Source organism: Tachypleus tridentatus, chromosome 6, assembly GCF_004210375.1.
Source record: "Tachypleus tridentatus isolate NWPU-2018 chromosome 6, ASM421037v1, whole genome shotgun sequence".
NCBI classification, from domain to species: Eukaryota; Metazoa; Arthropoda; class Merostomata; order Xiphosura; family Limulidae; genus Tachypleus; species Tachypleus tridentatus.
Genome location: NC_134830.1, coordinates 103518803 through 103541315, shown reverse-complemented (window position 1 = coordinate 103541315; position 22513 = coordinate 103518803). Strand labels below are relative to the sequence as shown.

General features: G+C 34.3%; 1 protein-coding gene across 1 annotated transcript; it reads left to right on the top strand.

Moving 5' to 3' along the window:
* The first annotated feature begins 1488 nt into the window (after nt 1-1488).
* LOC143253221 (cyclic nucleotide-gated channel alpha-3-like) lies at nt 1489-22281 on the top strand. Its single transcript, XM_076506695.1, has 4 exons — nt 1489-1829; nt 3497-3633; nt 19748-19956; nt 20846-22281. The coding sequence occupies exons 1-4, from the start codon at nt 1509-1511 to the stop codon at nt 22279-22281; spliced, it is 2103 nt and encodes a 700-aa protein (XP_076362810.1). The 5' UTR covers nt 1489-1508.
* The last annotated feature ends 232 nt before the right edge of the window (nt 22282-22513 follow it).

The window sequence follows — 22513 nt, the reverse complement described above, 5'->3', positions numbered from 1 at the left end:
TGATCTCAAGCATGAGATAAACGACCAGATCTACAGTATTAAGAAGACTCGATGATAAATGAATATTTGGCCATGCAACAGTTAGAAAAAAACCTTTACTTAGATTTCCAAGTATCGTCAAGAGACTGAAATTTGCTATAAAAGTACAAACAAGTGGACTGTTGATGATTTGAAAAAGGTGTTATGGAAGAATGAGTCCAAGTTTGAGATATTTAGTTCAATGCGTAGGTTATACATCTAAAGGAAGAAAGATGAAAGATACTTACATCATTGCATAACACCTACCGTGAAGCATAGGTGAGGCAGTGTGATGGTTTAGGGGTATTTATCTGCAAAGACGACTGGATATATTTGCAAAATGGATGGAATAATGAACCAGCGCAAGTTCCATAATATACTAATCAGTCATAGTATAAATTATGTATCTTTAGCATTTTACACATTACATATTTGCAAAATGGATGGAGTAATGAACCAGCGCAAGTTCCATAATATACTGATCAGTCATAGTATAAAATTGTATCTTTAGCATTTTACACATTACATTTTATTATCCACAAACTATCTGAGTGTAAATCAATGAAAAACAGTAAAAATATTACCAATGTTCAAAAAAAAAAACTTTCATAATTAATCTTATCAAAACGATTACATTGTTCATTATCATCTCTGATACAAGTTAAGGATAATATATTTCCTTAAATAAACGAACATCACCATTAACAATCACCGTGAAGGTACGCCATCTTCCAAAACAGTTTAGCTTTTATTTTAAGAGTATAGATACACCAAATATGTGTCGGTAGTACTGACACAGTTGATGAGAATATTTCTGGAGTTAAACATCTGTCCACGACGTAGAAATTACGAAGTTTAACCTTTCCATACGTCTATTTAGTTTTTCTGAATAACTTAATAAGTTGTAAATTTATAAGCATAAAAATGTAATTACATTTGTTCATATTGAAATTAGTGCACCACTAACTACTACGGAACAGAAATAGAACAATTTCCCTAAATTAATTTATGCATTAGAAAAGAAACGCACATACTTTATTTGTTTGTTGTGATGCGAAGTTGTATAATAGGTTATTTGTACTCTGTTTATCAAAAGGATTATAACCTCGGATTTTAGCGTTGTTAAGTCCGTGAAATTACCGCGCTGAACTACAGGGGAAGCCCATTGAAACGGTTTCTTTGATATAGACGTTTTACTTGTTTTGGAAAAACTAAGATAACGAACTAAAAACTGGAAAACTGTGTTTTGATGTGTAATATTTTACCCACTTCGGACAACCTATATTTCTGTGGATATGAAATACATTGTGAGATAAACTAATTATGATGCATTATGTAATAAATATCATTTTAAATATTTATACTTGAGTATAATATTTAACTTGTTTAAATAATTGTATTAAATTCAATTTTCTTCCTCATTTATATATAATATCTATATCTTTTTTTAAATAAAATTTTTATGGAAGGTTTAAGGAATCGTTTTGATAATGGGTTCAATAATTCGAGACAGTTGTCCACATCACCCTACCATTAGAATACGTAGAGGGCCAACAACTAAACTGTTCGAGCCTCAACCACTTTGCCCGTGTCCTTGTCATAGGTCCGAATCAATGATAAATCATGTTCTGAAGAGCGAACCAAAATCTCAAATCCAAAGTTTTCAAAGATCACATTCACCTACAGAGTCTCTGCAAAGTAGCGTGGGCTCAAATGAATCAGATCTTTTTTCTGGGATGCCTAAGAAAGTGACACGAGAAGAAATAAGAAAACCACCTAATGTATTTAACAAATTTCTTCAAAGCATTCGGGTATGTAAACATTTTAAACTATTAAATGTAATCGTTTTGTACATGAAAATTTCGGATACACATATTTGATTATGTTTATAAAGTTAGCCACTTTTAGAGAAAAACAAAGTATGTCATAATTTAAAGTTGAGATTTAAATGGTAAAGTGCATTTTAAGTCCAGAAATTTTTTCTTTCTCGCAGTATTTTAATGTTTCTGAGGGTAAAATATTAATATCTTCATGATACGCCTTCATAATTCCATTTGTAAATAATACATATATTTGTTGTATTATTGAATTGCCTATTTTATAGATACTTAACACTGGCACGTAAATTTAACGTGAAGTTATTTACAACATCTTTAGAAATAATTTGGTTTCTTCATATTTAAAATATGTTTTTCATTTTTATGTTGTGTATAATGGAGAATATTAATACTTATTAAACTTTCATAATTATGTATTAACACGACAGCCCCCCCACAGCGGAAAAGCGGCATGCCTACGGACTTACAACGCTAGAAACCGGGTTTCGATACACACAGTGGGCAAAGCACAAATAGCCTGTCGTGTAGTTTTGTGCTTAACCACAAACAATCTAATATGGTAACATTTTAAGTTCAGCAAACGCAATTAATTCTAACTGCTATAATATTAAAATTATAATTCAAATCATCTTTACATACTTGTTATTAAATATTCTTTATTTGTGAAAAATCGATTTAAATGTATTTCAAAATAAAATTTCATATCAATCATTGTAATTTCTAGTAATCGAAATTACTTTATGAATAAAAATGTACGTGAAGATTAAATCGAGATTCGGCAAAATCCAAAAGTAGAAACAAATTTTACTTCAAAGTGAACTGAAAAAGTAAGGATTTCAATAAAGATGTCACCTTTCGGAAAATACAGTTTCGTTCATACACATACATATATCTTTAGCAATTTACATATCACAATCCATTAACCACAAATTATTTCAAAATTTGTTTTTCAAGTTTGCAAAATATCATGAAGTTAATACCTTTGTTCAGAAAAATAAGAAATTGTGAGGATGAATATAATAAAAAACGCTTTACTCTGATAACACTCAAGGGATATAGGCCTACATTGTTTTAAATATTTCTTTGAAGCCCTTTTTATACGAACACAGCAATAGAAAGAGAAGTGAGTGTGCGTGTTTTTCTTATAGTAAAGCCGCACCGGGCTCTCTGGTGTGTCCACTGAGGGGAATCAAACACCTGATTTTAGCGTTGTAAATCCGTACACCTACCGCTATCCCATCAGGGGACAAAAAAGTAAAATAAGTTAGACTAAAACATTGAATACAGTGTCAAATAATTTATGTGATATCCGAATGGTTTATTACTGCTAATGAAATATGAACTTGCTTTTGCATTTATAAAGGCCAGAATATATGTCTGGCCTGACATAACCTGATAGTTGGGGTGATTGTTTCCAATTTGTAGGTCGTAGAATCGAAACATTCCGTCAAACATTCTCGCCATTCTAGCCGTAAGGTCGTTATAATGTGACTGTCAATTACAACATGAGTTGGTAATAAGTGGTAAACTATTTATTCACGAAGATTCGTGACTTGTCATATTTTGTACTTCCCAGCGTAAGCTTTGTAAATATACATCAGTTAAGGTAACACTGTAATTCATTTATTTAATATATTTAGTGGATTACACAAAAAGTATCGTTGAACAAGAAAACAGATATCGGATTCTGTGACTCCTCCTTGGAAAGTTCTACCAAAGAAGCAGATGAATCTGGAAAAGAAGAAAAGTTTAAGACTGGAAGACTCTGTTTAGGAAAGTAAGTATTTTCTGGTGAAGGGGTGGTAGTCTTTTGCGGGTTTAAGCAGTTTACATTTTGGAAAATGAGCGCTATGAGTCTGACTTTCTTATGAAAACTGCAAAAATACTAGAAGCCTTACAATACCTTGTTATATTATGAATAGTGAGATTTTTAATCACGGTTTTATCTGGTCATGTTGAAACAAAGATTTTTCTAACTATTAAACAAGGGAGTGGTTAGAAGGACGAAAGTTATGAAAAACCACAATATTAATGATCACTATTCTAAAAATATCTTACAATAATGGCCTTTCGTAAAGTAAAAAGGTAAGTACTACAAGACTGGCAGATTTTATTGTAGTGGTATACGGTCCAATCGAAATATGTTACCTATAACTGTATTTTAAAAGAAAGTGATTTACCCATAATTTGGTAGCTGTGATAAAAGTACTACGATTTTAGTAATTTAAGATGTGAAGAAAGGATGCTACAGCCATGACATTAGTGATGGGAAACAAAATAATGACTTTGATACTAGTGTTTATGCATTTATGATATCAACGAACATTCTTATTGTGAGCAAATTATTATGTAAAGTTTTAGTATTTAAAAGTTGATAGTCTTGTAATTATAATGCTAAAGACTTCTGACATCAACAAATGAATTAGAGTATATATAACTTTATGACAAAAGGAACCTACACTAGCAACAAATTGGTGTGAAGTGTGAGAATTAGTACATGAAATATTCTTTGTTTCTGAAATGGTTACACATTGATTAGTCCTATATCACCTACATCATTTTAGATACTTATATGACGATCTCTTGATATGAAGATAGAAAAGAAAGTATAAGAGAAAAAGAAATATTGAAAGCTGTATGTGATATCGAAATTCCTTATTACTGCTAATGAAACAGGGACTTTCGTTCTCTTTTATAAGTACACAAGTACTTCACTAACCAGTTTAAAACATACTCTCTTGCTTCTCCTAACAGTTAAAAACATAAGACACAAGAGTTAGCAATCAACTGATTTCACAGCTAAGAGGTAAACTCTAATGACTAAAAACTCTTGTACAAAACGTGAACTAGAGATCAAGAAAAAATAAGTTTCCATTCGTTAATCTCTGTGTCTTTATCTGGAAACAACAGATCAGTGCTATTCCAGAGAGAAGAATAAGAAGCTGAATAATCAAATTGAAAAAAAAAAATTGTAATGGTAATGAAATGATACCTGCTGAGAAAATCTGTACTACTTTTTAAGAAGGTAAAAACGCATTTTGAACACCTTGAATGTGGTGAAAATACGCTAACAACTAAAAAAAACGCAAGTAGGAATCCTTGCTGAATACCTTACTTAAAACAATGGTTATTAGAGAACTACCTTTCTTATTATAAGGTAACCTATTGTTAACTTGTTTTACTTATGTTATTTTTTAATAAACTAGAGAGTAGGTTGTTTATTTTCTCAGTGCAATTTATATCTTTCCTTCTTGAGATCAATATTTTCCTACTGAAATAAAAATTGACCAAATAACTTTTATATCTCGTACAAACGTCTTAAAATTTTATTTTCATACAGAAGAAAATATCTTTCTACATGCAAAGTTAATCACGTAATTCATATTACCCACTGTGAAGAGTGAACAAGTTTCATTCCACATACCTCTTAATTTTTATCCTTTACCTAACTGTTACGTCTCTCATCATAGCAAGGGATTTTTAGACATTAAGACTATTAATAATAAAATTATCATTTCTGTTTTCTGTAAATTCACACTTTTCACTGTTGTTTACTATATCTCTATCTCCCCCATTCACCAAACGTTTGGTACTTTGTTCTCACGAGGACGATCTGCGCCAGCTGTTCCTAATTTAGCAGTGTAAGACTAGAGGGAAGGCAGCTAGTCATCACCACCCACCCACCTACAGCTCTCGGGATACTCTTTCATCAACGAATAGTGGGATTGATCGTAATACCATAACGCCCCCATGGCTGAAAGGGCAAGCACGTTTAATGTTATGACGGGGATTCGAACCCCCCGACCCTCAAATTGCGAGTCAAGCGCCATAACCACCTGGCCATGCCGGGCCCGTAAGAAAGGAAGAATTTATACAACTTATTTGATAATTCTCACATCCTATAAAGTGATTCTAGTTTATCAAAATCTTTCAGCAACAAACCCAATATTGCCTATTAAACAGTGACGGATTAAGGGCAACTGATGCCCTAAGCACAGCCCAACAATGGAGCCCCCTCGGCCACTCCAATGCTTAACTGAAAAGACATTAAGACTCAATAATTTATGAAAGTGAAATGTTTGTTTGTTTTTTGAATTTCGCACAAAGCTACTCGAGGGCTATCTGTGCTAGCCGTCCCTAATTTAGCAGTGTAAGACTAGAGAGAAGGCAACTAGTCATCACCACCCACCGCCAACTCTTGGGCTACTCTTTTACCAACGAAAAGTTGGATTGACCGTCACATTATAATGCCCACACGACTGAAAGGGCGAGCATGTTTGGCGCGATGGGGATGCGAACCCGCGACCCTCAGATTACGAGTCGCACGCCTTAACACGCTTGGACATGCAGGGCCATGAAAGTGAAATGAAAGTTTGAAAATTTATAACCCTTCTTAACTTTTCTTCCAGGTCAGACCCCATAACTATTTTAAATTAAAAACATTTTTTTATTTTATTTACAGTTATGACAGAAATTGTTCGTACCCTTGCGTCCCGAGTAGTTTTTTGCTCATAACTTAAAAAAGTATCACAATTAGGCTAATAGACGTATAATACATTATAAATACATTGTGCCGAAATATACTGTTCAAATCACAATTGTCAAGTTTAAGCTTACAGGATCAACTGCTAACCTCCCTCGTTCCGGACGCTCCACCAAATTTCCACAGAGAACCAAGAGGAAGGTTCTCAGAGAAGTTAGTAAGGAACCCTTACTACAGAAACTGGTAAGGGAAACTGGGGTTGAAGTAAGCATCTCTACAGTTACGAACATGTTACGCTCTTCTGGGTTGAAAGCATGCCGTCCTCGTAGAACTCCATATTTAAAGCCTATTCATTTAGAAAAAGATTGAGGTACGCAAGAAAGCATGTAGATAAACCTTTTAACTATTGAAAGAGTATTCTTTGGTCAGACGATATTATAATTGAGATTTTCGGCCACAATGATGGCTCGATCATGCTATGGGGTTCCTTCAGCTCTTCTGGTGTAGGCAGCCTTCACCGCGTCAACGGAATCATGAAAAAAGAAGAGTACGTTGATATATTAGGCACTTATATCACGAATGATGCTCGGAACTTGCGGCTTGGGCGTCGTTAGATCTTCCAGCACGACAACGACCCTAAGCACACATCGAAATATGTGCAATCCTGGTTGCAGAGGAACCATATAAGCGTTCTGGAGTGGCCATCGCAGTCACCCGATCTCAACCCAACTGAAAACGTTTGGCATGAGTTGAAGACCAGGGTTCATCAGCGTCATCCGAAAAATTTCCAAGAGTTGGAGACCTACTGTAAAGAAGAATGGAAGAAATTAACAGTCGAGTAGTCAAACGATCATGGAGGGCTATGAGGAGAGATTGTGTACCTGAAAGGCTACACAACTGACCATTAAAGTAGACGCACGAATACTTTTTGCCCGTCCTATGTTTGGTTATTTGTTTATAAGCAATGTATCTGTCGTTCAATTTACATAAAAATTTATGTACAAGTGTGTTAATATACTATTTATAATATATTATACTTTCATTATCCTAATCGTGATACTTTTTTAAGTTATAAGGAAAAACTACTCACGACGCAGGGGTACGAATACTTTCTGTCGTAACTGTATTTAGCAATTGGGCATGGATCAAAATCAGGCCTTTTATTCAGAAATTATGAGGAAAATCACTACTTTGATTAATGATAATTAAAAAGATTTATTTTACTGTATATTTGTTTTCACTCTGAGTTAACAATTCTCACTTTGATGTTAACAAGTTCACACTTTGATGTTAACAAAAATGAAACATTTACTCAAAACCTTTTTATTTAAAAAATTCTCACTTTAATGTCAATAATTTCTTACTTTGGACTTAAAACCCTGTAATCAAATTATTTACTTGTACCTTCTATACTTAGCAAAGACAAAGCATCCAGCCTGTCTTGTCACATAGTTGTTCTGTTGGGATTTTTAATATGCTTGAGTTGAGAAAATGAATGCTCACTTGTGCAATTTGTGACCATTAATGTTAAAAATATATGCAATGTAATGTCTACGTTTGAAAACGCACATTCAATTTTGTCTTCTGAAATTATTTTATAAAGTTCAGAATGACTGAGTCTGGTTTTTACAGTTTTTTGTTGCACCAAACTTGTGGTGCACAAATGGGAACTACTGAAGCTCGGGAGAGAGACTAATGTCTAAGTCCTCTGGGAAAGCTTTTGGAAACAATGAGAGTACCTTTCAGTTTCAGCAGATGAAGTGTCATCATTTGGCACATCACTTAGGAAAGAAAATCTGTTTACTATATCTTTGTACACCTCTCCTCTTCTTCTCATCTGGGTGTTTAGTTTGTCAACAATTGTGTAGAAGGTAGTGATACGAAATGTATCTCTGGCATTCAGGTCTACTTCCTGTGCATCTCTGTCATTGAGTACCTTCTTTCTGATACGTTTGCGAGTTTGAGCAGCATTGTAATCAATATCTGGTAGTTCTTCCTTTGCAACTGCTTCGAATCATTCAAAGTCATCTCTTAAAGTGTGTAGTTGGTCAGCTAATGACACGTACAGGTCTTAACGTGTTTAAGGTCACGTCCTCATTTTGCAGAACTTGCTTAATGAAACTTTTGCAAAATCTCATCCCACATGATCAATATAAAAACAAATTATAGCTCTTGCATCTTAACTGCAAGATTGTCTTCTTCTCTTCTAGTGTCTCCTTTTTGTGACTGGTCTTCAACTAAACATTCTAAACCTTCCAAAATCTTAAAGAAAGACTTCAAAATTGCTGTTGTTGCCATAGCATCTACCTCCCATTTGGTATCAGAGAGGAATTTTAACACACTTTCATTTCAAAGACAAGCTTTAAGAATTTTCCACCTGCCGGTTCAGGCTGAAAAAAATCATAGAACAGATGCATTGTGAAAATAAAATTAACTGCCACTTGAGAGCAATCAACAGCACTTTAGCCTACCAGATTTAGTGAATGGGCTGCACAGTGCACATGTATGGCAAACTTATTTTCTTCTAAAATATTTTGCTGCATCCATTTATAATGCCCAGACATGTTAGCAGCATTGTCATAAGACTGACCCTTACATTTTGAAAAATTAAGCTTGCAAAGTTCACGTAAGTACTGCAATACCTGGTATGCCATTTCCTCACCGGTATGGCTTTGCAGTTCCAGGAAAGTTAAAAAGCGTTCGGTAGGCTGCTCATATTTTAAGTATCGAAGTACAACACTTAACTGTCCTATATGTGATATATATAGCGTCGAATCAACTGACAATCTAAAAGAACCAGAAGAATTTACTTCATCAACAACGAACGCGTGGACCTTCTGAGCCAGTGGTTCAATTAGTTCTTCACAGGTGGTTTTGGACAAGTAAGAAGGATTTCCTTTTTCAGAATTTCCATATTTCGAAATGTGCCCTGATAAAAATGGATCATACTGATTTATGAGCTCAAGCAGCCCTAAAAAATTCCCATTCTTCAGTGAACCAAATATTTCACATGTTCCTCGAAAAGCCAGGCCACGTTCAGCTAACGTACAAATAACAGCTATTACACGCTCCAAGACATGTTCCTAGTAATTGCACTCTTCTTTAATTTGTTTTTTCTAACTCTTATCGCACGAGTTAAGTATGTTAGCATAGAATCTCTGTGAGTAGTGCTTCTTTCATGATGATTAATTACAATAGTATTTCGCCAGTCACTGAACCCTTCTCTTTCAACAAAACACGAGGAAAGTTTAGGGGCAAAAATTTATAAACAAAGCAGTAAGCTGATCCTGTTGATAGTGAATATAATAATTACTCTCTCTTGTATTGCTCACCATTCTTTTACCCCAAAGAAACGTTTTTGTGAACAGTATATCGTTGGTTTGCCACTATTGAAAGTCCGGCAAGATTTCCCAAATAATTCATTGTAGTGCTGATAGTCAGTGGATCCACAATTAATCCAATAAACCACATCATCAGTAAAGAAATCGAGCCACAACCCTGGATCTTTTGCTTTAATTTCTTCATCATTTGTAGACTGAAGTATTTTACCACAGTCTAGTAGATTTTCATTTTCAGAAATTATTTCAACTTCAGACTGTCTTGTAGAGGAACTTGAATCAACATTAACAGTGAAGATACCATGAGAATTTATAGGCAAAGTGAGATTAGTTGCGAGACTTATGCCACTTGAGCCGGCCTGTGACACCTCAACGTTATCATGATGTTCTGACCTTGAAGTGGACAAAGTGGTACTTGTAGGTGTGGAGCTTAGTTCAATCTCAATCTTTTCAGAGTCAGATGCAGTACAAGTGATTTCGAATGGCGGATATAGGTTTTGATTTTGAAGATCATGTTGCGTAAGTTGAGCGAAAAATTAGTCAGCGTTCCAGTCTTGGTCACTTTTTGGCCTTTTGTTGTTGGTTTTTTTTTGCCAGTTTTCTCATTTGTGCACCACTTAATTGAGTTTCATCTTGCAGTCTGAAAAATACAGAAACACAAAAGAATATAGATCATATATAGTTGTAATGATTAGATAAACACTAAAATTCATATAGAGAAACGTTGGTAAGACAGTCAAACATACTAAATTCAAGGTCTACATTTAGACAAATATTGTTAGAAAGTTTTCCTACGACCTAGGTATTGCCACATAAACAAATTCATAAATACCTTTATAGATTTGGTGCGTTCGGATTGGTTGAAAACCATTCAAGACTGGCTTCAATCCACCTTAGGAGAATTAGTTTTCAGTCATTGCAAAAGTTTCATTTAGATAAACACTAAAATTCATATAGAGAAACGTTGGTAAGACAGTCAAACATACTAAATTCAAGGTCTACATTTAGACAAATATTGTTAGAAAGTTTTCCTACGACCTAGGTATTGCCACATAAACAAATTCATAAATACCTTTATAGATTTGGTGCGTTCGGATTGGTTGAAAACCATTCAAGACTGGCTTCAATCCACCTTAGGAGAATTAGTTTTCAGTCATTGCAAAAGTTTCATTTAGGTTGTTGCTATGGCAGCCGTATGCAAGAAGCAATGTCAATGGTAATATGCAAATCCATTGTCAGCCAAAAAGTATTCCAAAACAATTTGTGATCAACAGCACATACTGTAGTAGCCTACATACACAGTGATCATTCTGTACTGGTACACATACATAACATATAATCAATTGTAAAATGTACTGCTTATTGAACTACTAAATACTGGGTTAGGCCTAGGCTAGAGTACCTTAATCCTAATCAAGTATCTAAAGAATGAGTTGTAACCTTAACTTTGAGCTCAGTTTTCACCTGGGGACTTTAGATGAGCCAAGACACCATACATCAACAAAATAGGCATATGTCTGAAATTTTATCTGCATGCCTGGATGCGAAGACAGATTCAAAACAGCGGCCTTAAATTGGGAATAGTCCACTTCATTATTCCAGGCTACAGTAGCGTTTCCAGTGTACTTACACTGAACTAGTTACAGTATTTAGGCCTAACATTATTGTCACTCAATTCTCAGATAACGACACTAACGTTAGGCCTAATGCTAATACACTGCAACTGAGGCCACTAACGTTACGCCTAGTACTCACATTAACTTGTTCAATTCCCGCACTTTTTCAGGCAATCCTAAATCGATTTTGTTGATTTGTCAGTTCTTTACAGTATCTCTGTGTGACCACGGTGCCATAGTACTGTACTACTACTAGTAGTATAGTGTATACACAACAACATTAAGAATCATGTTGTCGTACATGTGGAAGTTTCTCGCAATTTGACCTAAAAGGTCGAATTATCGCCTTTAGACTGCTCCGATCAGTCAATTGTTTTCCCTGCTTTTCAGAAATGTAATAGAACACATACTAATCTGAATTTATAGTCGCAAAATAGTTGAATTACATCTAAATGTTTGTCGTCCTTGTCTCTGTATTTGGCCTGGCATGGCCTAGCGCGTTAAGGCGTGCGCTTCGTAATCTGAGGGTCGCGGGTTCGCGCCCGAGTCGCGCCAAACATGCTCGTCCTCCCAGCTGTGGGGGCGTTATATTGTGACGGTCAATCCCACTATTCGTTGGTAAAAGAGTAGCCCAAGAGTTGGCGGTGGGTGGTGATGACTAGCTGCCTTCCCTCTAGTCTTACACTGCTAAATTAGGGACGGCTAGCACAGATAGCCCTCGAGTAGCTTTGTGCGAAATTCAAAAAAAAAAGAAGTCTATATTTCTGTCTCGGATTGTTCGTTCGTCTCACAAAGATATTACGAGAGAGCCGGGTCGAGTCGTGGCACTATGACGTCAGTATAGGATCATGGAAGAAGTAAGGAGAATATAATTGGGATCTCCATTTTTGGGTCTAAAAATTGCATATTTCACAAAATTTTGTTGGCTATTTATAAATGGGGATAAAAACAAGGGTGCCCAGTCTTAAAGAACATTTAATACCGGGCACCTTGTATTTATCCCCTAAGTAAATCTCAACTTCAGATCTGTTTATATTATTGCATAATTACAAGGGAATATATATATGCCCAAATACTCTTATAGGTTACATATAATCTAAGAACGGTGGCATCGCTACAGTGGCATTCCTTTCTAAATTTTTTCTTGATATGATAAATTTCAAAACATGTACTCACACGCAAAGGAGTTTTTTTTTTTTAAAGTAAAACAAACGAGACAATAACCCAAATATAACGTACGAAAATAAAGCAAAAACTAGCCACGTCTCTGTACACATCTGTCACCATTTCGTTTGACTTATGTTTCTGTGGTATCATACTCTTATTTATCTGTAGATGTGACTGAATAAAGCAGTAAAACGTAAAAACAGTTCCACTGCCAATAATGTCGTATAAATAGCCACAACAGAATTTATGATTGAGAAAAATATCTTATCTTCAAGGTCAGACATCATAACGTACGGCCATCTTTTACTTGAAGTTTTATCAACATTTTGTTCTGCTCTTTACGGTAATCTTTCACAAATCAATGACTTCTTACTTCAGACACATATTTTAATAGTATCTCGAAACTTTAGTCCCTCACCGAGCTCAAGAAAATGTTTTTTTAACAATGCAAAGTCGAACACGGCAGATAAGGACAATTACAGAAAAAAATCGACTAAAGTTGAGTGTAGCAGTGAAAGAGTTAAGGGTATGATAGCTAGGAGAAAACTCTGTGGTGTCCCCTTCCCCTGGTACCCTAAGCACATGCCTATTTCTCTTAATGGTTAAGCCAGGGCTGCTTATAAACGTAGCACTTGCCTGTTTGACTCTTTGTTCAGCCTACATACCCAGTTCCTCAGCCTATTGTCACTCGCTTTACGTTAGGTATAACCATTTTGATAGTTAAATTCTAATACATAAAACATATAGTCGTTCATTGTAAGTAAAACTTTCACTTATGTATTTAAGCCAACTATTTAGTCTAAAATGTTACTTGGAATTTAATAAGGGAAGGGTCTAACATCTTACTGCGCCTGAAAGCTCTGGAATTTGATAAAAGTGAAAATGTAATAATTAGTTGTCCGTCATTGGACTGTACACAACACACAGATTAAAAGCGTAAAACTAGTACTTTGTTGACAGGTTTTTTCTACACTTGTGTTTAGTATATTACATTCAGCTTGCTTCTTGTACCTTTTTATGGACGACTACATAAGTGAATGCTGTCGTGAGCATTATCATCATATTTGAATTGGCAAAAATTAGAAATAAATTGCATTGCACTACTTTACCTAGCACGGTCATAACCTTCCTTGTCAATATTTAATTGTTTTATAACATACTCACATGGATTGTAAGCAGTGTAATATTATTTTTTAAACATTGCCTATAAATTTATTTTCTGACTTTTTAATCATAAGCTGTACCTAATGAACAATATCCGAGTTTTATTGTTCTATTATGACCTGCAAACTATACTTCATTGTTTATATTGTTATTCACGTGATGTGACGCAGTTTCAGTTCCTGTGTGATGGTTATCATTTTCTCACAGTTTTATAATTTGCTTTAACTTTTTTTATGAAGAAGGGATTATACTACTAATGTTGGTTGTAACAATAAAAGTATAAAGCCATTTACTTTTACTTGTCTATTTTGATTTTTAAGAATATAATTTTAAATTAATCTAACATATTTTATCAACATAATTTCTGATATGAAAATATATATAATTAAATGAAAATAGTTTAATATAATTTTACATTTACGTACAACACATAATGAAGCAAAGTGATCTTTACACCAGAAAGGGAAAAGAATTAGTTTTCTACCAGTCTCGAAGTTTTACGCATACAAATAATTTTCCTAGCCTGACTTGTATAAATAGTACAGTGGTACCTCGGTTCTCGAACTTAATCCGTTCCAGAAGGCAGTTCGAAAGCTGATTTGTTCGAAAACCGAATCAATTTTTCCCATAAGAAATACTGTAAATTAAATTAATCCGTTACAGACCTCCAAATATTATGCATTATGAAGCATTTTAAGTAAATATATTGCTTATTTATACCTGTATAATAATACTTACATGCATAAAGTCAACCACAAAAACTATAAACAGAATAAAAAAAACAATAAATGAAAATTTAACTGCACTTTACCAGTGATGAGGAGAGCTGATGGCGTAAGTGAAAGGTGGTGAGGAACGTGGAGAGTAGGAAGGTTATTATTGTTTGGAAGGGGAGTCACCTTCCATAAAAACGTCAGGTAATTCTCCTTCTGGGGTTCTTTCTCTTTTCTGTATCTTTGCATCGCTACAACCTGCTTGAGACCTACTGGAACTATTTCTCACTAAAAACTTGTCTAATGAGGTTTGTTTCTGTCTGGCACCCTCCCCATGTCTCACCACACTATGTATGCCACTTCTCTTCCCAAATTTTTCAAACCACCCCCTACTAGCCTTAAAGGCATCACTTGTATCAGCACTCGTTCCAAGGGTATTTTTCAGGAAGTCAGCGTGCAACTGCTTTGCTTTCTCACAAATGATAGTCTTAGAAATGCTATCATCAGCTAACCGTTTTTCGTTTACCCAGATAAACAACAGTTTTTCTACCTCTTTCATTGTTTGTGATCTTTGTTTCGTAAGCACTGTCACTCCTTTTGCAACATCAGCTCCTTTGATGACCACTTTATTTTTCAGTATGGTGCAGACTGTAGAATTCGCCATACCAAACTGTGTAGAAAAGTCAGACATTCGAACACCACTCTCATACTTCTCTCTGAGATCTTTCTTCATCTCTATTGTGGCTCTAACAACTTTTCTTTTTGAGTTGCTGCTTTTATTATCCTTTATTACCCTATGGTGGCTTATTTAATCAGAATATTTAGAAAAACAACAACAACAAAAAAGAAAAACGAGAACGTTCACAGCAGATTTTAGCGGGGGTGTGGACTAAGCGACAGGTGCGGGTAAAATTTTTTGGGCAAGCTTGGCGTGGGCCGAAAATGGTCGAAGGGTCGTTCGGATCATCAGTCGGGCTATTTCGGGGGTTCGGGCCACGACAGCTTGGTTCGGGAACCGAGTTTATGTTCGACAATCGAGACATTTTTTTTCTCAAACAATATGTTTGAAAACCAATTGTTCGAGAAGGGAGTTGTTCGAGAACCGAGGTACCACTGTATTTTCAATAAGGTGGTTTAAGTGACGTTATCAAAATATCTCTTGCGGTGGAATGTTGTTGAAAAACTATAACTGCAAGACTGTTATTGAAAACTCGTACTGAACTAGCTCGGAACAAAGTAATGTAAATAATTAGTATTGTGCTTGTAAAATTGTATCACACTACATATCCTAAGTAAATAATGTTTTTAATGGCTAGATCATTACAGTGATAACTTTTTACATATGAAAGAATATATGTTTGACCGGACATGACCTAGAGGGAAGATCAAATCCGCAATATGACGTTGAACATACGCCGAAACACGTCGAACTTTCAGCTGTGAGCCCTCAATAAAAGTAGCAAACTATCCTGTTATTCGGCTAAGATTGATCCTGGCTTGTTGCCCAATCCAGTCCAATTCTTGGCAGTTATTTTAATTTATAAATCTTATAAGTGGCAATATAATTACTTGAGTTTAAGAAAACAATAGAGACAAAGCTATACTTTATTCACCAATTATAATAACAAATAACTAAAGATGAATTAGGAAACCAGGTTTGGAACGTAGCAATAAAGGTCGACAGCTAATTGAAGATTACAATAGGGAGATAATTGATTGAAGCTAAAGATAATGACAGAGATTGCAGAAATAAACCGCTGCTTGAAAATAAGATAAAAAGTGCAAACAAAATAAAACGGTTGTCTAAAAATAGGGATTAAATTAAACAATGCATTTACACACGATGTTTCTCTTCAGTAATTACATTTAATCGCTTCTAAACACAATATTTAATTTTAATAATATTAAAAGATCAGAAATGTAGCCAATCAGATTAAGAACTATCCTAGTTCTTGCATCATCTTAAAAAGTTACCGTACTTACATTGCACATGGATCTACTTTTAATATTAAATTTCTTGCCCGATGCAAATTAGCAGATCATACACAAGATACCTTATAGCTGAGCAGTTACAAAAGTCTTGCTACTAAATTTTGCTTAACGTATATGAAAGTGAAGATTTTTCTTTCCCTATAGAAAAGCCGAACTAATTATATGAAGTTAGTAAAGTATAGATTATAATATACAGCTTCCTGATAAATAAAAACAACTCTAATTACTAACTACTAGATTTCAGTCATTGTAACTAACTAACTTTATTTTGCTAGTAACCAATTTTTGTACTTTGTGGTAATATTTACATTTTATTTAACATTATTTTACGTCCGTGAAAGTTTTCGAGTACACTAATAAATGCTTTAAACAAATTAATTATTTTTCTTAGAAATATTTAGATTCTGTTTCGCATGAGAAATCATTCTTGTGTTGTGTGTTGGTTGTTAAGCACAAAGCTACACACTAGATTATCTGTGCTCTGCTAACCATGGATATCAAAACCCAGTTTCAGGCAATGTTAGTATGCAGATGTACCGCTGTGCCTCTGGGTTGGTAAAAAAAAAAAATCGTATTTTGTTCATTAAGTGTTTCTAAATGGATAACGCGAATAAACATTAAGTATCCAATAGAGATGTATAAAACACTTTCACGAATTATCTAGAAATTTATTATTTTCATTTCATTTAGAGTACTGAAGGGAAAAAATGACAATATAGTTCATAATTAAGTTAACCCAGAGCTTCTAAAATTTTTTGTTTGTTTCAACATTATGGATATATATTTTGCATTAATGTCTGGTTTCTCCAACAAACGTTTAGCACAAGTTAAGAACTGTAATAAAAACATACCCTTCGTTTTGAGCGTTACGTAAAACATCTCCTTCTAGAAAGTGCAACAGGTGAACGTGTTCCTCGAAGACGTGTCACACTTCGTATTCAAAGTTTACTTACAAATCCAATCAGATTAGTACCGAAAAAGAGAATTAGAAACTTGTTCATTACGTTTCTGCCACTCTTTGTTTTTCTGTAGGAAAAGCTTACTATTTATATGTTAATCTGCTTTTCTTTTAGATTTCGGCTATGCCTTGATTTACCATCATATATTTTCCTGTCATAATGCATGTTCAAGAACATTTTGATATTTCTTGATGACTTTCGACACCACAAACATATATTTACTTAAATTACAAAAATATCAAAACAGCCCAGAAACACATGTATGATGCGGATTAACACACGGGTACAGAAAGTATCAGTCTTATTTTGAATTACGTAGATAAACTTAGTCTACAAATGGAAACCGTTGAAAAATTCCTCACTTGTAGACCAAAATCAAAATTATTAACCGTGTTTCACTTTAAAGTCTACCACCTAATATAAAACGTAGTTCGTATATAAAGTTAGGAGTCGTACACTTTAAAATATATTAATATAATCTATACCTCTGAATGTTCCTTTAAAAACGTTTTTCTACCTTATGCATTTTACTCGTAGAAATACTACAGCTGTTAGACACCTTGGAAAGCCCTAAATATGTGCAGTGCCACAGTGACGGGGGGGTTTGCCCCTGAGCACCAGGTTTAAAGGTGCCACTTTAACAACTAGTTTTCCCACATTTTAAATGTTCCCATAAGACTAAACTTATTAAAATGTTTGTTATACCTGACGTGAAATATTAGTATAATATCAGAATTATCATGCCTCGGGAAATCCTTTGGTTTGCAGCGTTAGACTGGTTAAAATACACTGACGTCTCATAGTTGATAAGAATTTTTTTAGAAATTTCGTGAACACCTGACAATTTGAGGCAGGTTTTTAAGAGTTGGAGACAGATTTTTGGCGGCCCAAATCATTCTGTCCAGATTTATTCGTTCTATAATAACACCAATTAGGAGAGTTGTGGTTCATATTTATGTTAATGTAGGGTGTAATAAGCAACATATTGTTATACAAACCAGAGATCTTAATTAGCTAAAGATTATAATTAATAAAGAATTAACCATAACTTCCATACGTATAGCAGTCATGCAAGAGGCAACTGAATCAATTAGAAAGTGAGAGTGTAATGGACGGGTGGGATTGGAATTTTCTTCTGGGGGTTGCGCCGTATTGTGTTTTGTCCTCGACCACTAGACACCCTTATTACGCCGTTGAAAATGGTTGAGCACACATACGAGGTGGATTAACAAAATTTAGCGTTTTATAGTCTCTCAGTAACTGGAAAATCTGAGGACTAACTGAACGGTGGCTGAAAGGTTTTCCTCAAATCACATATCTGAGGGCATCAGAGCTATGGCGTTAAACATTACTACACTTAAATCGAACATTCATTTTCACACTCGAGATTAGTGCAATAAATTGTCAATTGCTAGCGCACTTGTTTCGACAGTCAGACAATGAATAAATTACGGACTCTAAAAGTAAATAACTCTCACAGAAAGTAATCCTGTAAGAGACAAAAAACCAGCTGTTCGTTTTCTACAGAGTTTTATAGTCTTTTATATCTTCGTAAATAGTTTATCTAGAATGACAATGAGGTGTACGGTTTCGTGTCGTATTTATGTCTTGCGTGATAACAAAACTCATCTCAAAACTAAAGATCACGTGAAGGGGAACATATCCCATCACTTTCTATAATGAAGCAATTCGATTCTTAGAAATACTACGTCTAGAGTATTATATTTTTGTTTTAAAACAATTTTCGTTTGATATATAAAGCTTGATCATTCTCAAATAAAGTTTAATAATGGACAAAATGTAGTTTCTTTTTAATTATATTGATCTTTAATTGCTGAGAAAAAGAGACTAATGAAACAAAAATTGTCAGCGAAACCTAAAAATATTTGTACATGTTGTTTCTTTCAAATTTCATTCAGGATTAGTATATAAAAAACTAGATCGTATACAGAATATAAACACTCTACGATAATAAAACAACGAAGAATGGTAGGTAAATTTAACGTTTAGTTTTAGATATTCTGCGCTAACCATAATAATTTTGAGCTTATAGACTAGAAGGAAGGCATCAAGTCAACAGCACCCACCACGAACACTATTCTAACCGAATAGTGGAATTCGAACATTACTGCATTCACCGTCCAAAAGTACAGGACGCACTTTTATAACAACGGACTTTTAAGCTATGAGCCCTCGGATTCAATGTCCGACAGACTACCAACAAGGTCCTTCCCTGCCAACCTTCATTCAGAAATGAGAAGCTTAAATAACCTGAATATTGAAAAAGGAGCGTCTTAATTACATCAATTCGATCTATTTGGGGCTAATATTAAACATTAAGTTCTACATTAATTCAGTCGGATTATGTTTTCATTTCAGACATAATTTTGAGTTATTATTCGCATGGTAAAAGTTTATTAACTTTTGAAACGTAAACAAGTATTTCGAAATAATTACAGTCATCGAAGGTTAGTCGTTGACTATTCTGGAAAAGTCCATTACCGTTGGCTGTCCATTATTTCTTTTGCCGTACTCTACAACACAGTGTTTATCATCGGAAGAAGCGTGTTTTGGGAATTACAGAATTTCTCTCCCGTTACGTGGTATACTCTGGATTACACATGTGACACTATTTATATCCTTGATATGGTGTTTCAAGCTCGAACAGGTAAGAAATTGCAACTCTATCTTTTCAGTTATTGTAATAGAAACTGGCATCTTTGAGATTTTTAACATATGTACAGTGGTATTTTTACTGTAAAAAAATAGGAAGACACATTTATAAAAACATTAGTACCTGATACGATATAGCCATTATTGTATATAATAAAACATTCAAATTATTCAATATAACTTGCAAGCAAAACTGTTATATTCTTCTGTGCTGTTTTGTGGTCGCATCCTCTTAAATCATTCTTAAACAATATTTTATTATGTAATTTGTTTTTTGTTCACTAATCTGCAATACAATTTCATTTTTTGATTGTAAAAAGTAATAGTAAATCAATATACTAAATTTGATGGCCTTTAATTCTACATTATTCAAATGATGTTATGTGGTCAATACAATATGCCTTTATAAAAATTCAAGTAGGTCAATATATTTGTTTTCGTAGATTCTAAGTATTTCAGAATCGTAACCATAACCTTTGTACATTTTGGTTTTTAATTCTAAATATATTGTTATTCGTTCTGTATGAAATATACGTATAAAGCTAAATTAGTTTCATTTAGCTTGTGGGAATTTCACGGTTAAGTTATCTAATACAGTAATTTCACCCAAGAATGTTGAAGCATGATTATATAAATTGTGCAAAATTAAGCCATAAGTATCTTCTTTTCAAGCGCTGGACAATGGACATTAATGGTAATCTTAATATTCTCTTGCACTTATTTGTTACATGACTATTATACATCTGTAAAGAGGTTGACGCACCAAAACAAAAATGACTATAGTCGTTAGTCTTAAAAAAAAATTAATTAATTCACTAAAAGTAGAAGTTTATAGTCGTAAAAATATATTATTTTATAATTTTTCAATCATTTGGGGTTTTTAGGATATCTAGAACAAGGATTACTTGTAGAAGACTCTATGAAGTTATTGATGAACTATGCGAGGTCGTCTTATTTTAAGCTTGATGTCGCCAGCATAATTCCCACCGATGTTTTGTATATGATTCTCGGTACCAGTTGTCATATGATTGTGCCTTGTTCAACAATAGTACGCCTGAATAGAATGTTCCGCTTACATAGAATGTTCGAATTCTTTGATCGCACAGAAACAAGGACTAGTTTCCCTTACTTCTTTAGAATTGGAAAATTAATATTTTACATCCTAGTTATCATTCACTGGAATGCATGCATTTACTTTTCTGTTAGCTACTTCATTGGATTTGGAACAGACACTTGGGTGTACAACATTAGTCATCCAGGCCACAACACGTTTCAGTACCAGTACATCTACAGTTTTTATTGGTCAACTTTAACAATGACAACGATTGGCGAAGTTTCTACTCCACAGAGAGATGTCGAGTACCTATTTATGGTTTTAGACTTTTTAATCGGAGTTCTTATTTTTGCAACCATTGTTGGAAATATTGGAAGTATGATAACAAATATGAACGCAGCGAGAGTAGAATTCCAAAGTCGAATTGACAGTGTAAAGCAATACATGGAGTTCAGAAAGATCGGGAAAGAACTCGAAGACAAAGTAATCAAGTGGTTTGATTATTTATGGACTAACAAACAAACAGCAGACCAGGAGGCTGTTACTTCGATGCTCCCGGACAAACTAGAGGCAGAAATTGCTCTTCACGTCCACCTCGACACGTTGAAACGTGTTCGAATTTTTCAAGATTGTGAAGCTGGCCTTATGGCTCAATTAGTTCTCAAGTTAAAACTTCAGGTGTTCAGCCCAGAAGACTACATATGTCGCAAAGGAGATGTGGGGAAAGAAATGTACATTGTGAAAAGGGGTAAATTAGAAGTCGTTGCTGATGACGGACAAACGGTTTTTGTCACGTTAGAAGACGGTAGTGTTTTTGGCGAGTTAAGTATCATGAATATTTCTGGCATGAAAACTGGCAATCGAAGAACAGCAAACGTAAGAAGTGTAGGTTATTCTGACCTTTTTGTTCTATCGAAAGAAGATCTCTGGAATGTTCTCGAAGAATATCCAGAGGCTAAGAAGATGCTAATTGAACGTGGGCGACAGATTCTTATGAAAGATGGACTTCTGGATGAGCAGGCGCTACAAGAGAGTGAAGCAGAACAGCGAACTCTAAAGGAGAAATATGAAAACTTAGAAGTAGCATTAGACAACCTACAAACAAGATTTTCTCACCTATTAGCAGAATACCAATCCTATCAAGATCGAATGAGACAACGTCTTCAACGTTTAGACAAAAGATGGAAATGGACAAAATATGGCAGAAAAAGCCCTGATAAGTCTGAGAATGAAAACATAAGTTTAAGAGAAGAAAATTCTCATTGAATTTATAAAAAAAAAAAATATCAACAAAAACGTCAAAAAGAACAAACTGTGGTGGTAATAAATATATCTATCGCTCACAGATGCAAGTTTTAGAAATGTAGTCTTTGTATCCTCTATTCAAATCATTTAACGGTATTATTACATTTAAGACCTAAAATACCAACCAAAATATTATAACAAAAACATCAGATATTTACGCCACATGAAACCACTGTAACAAATCATCTGCACG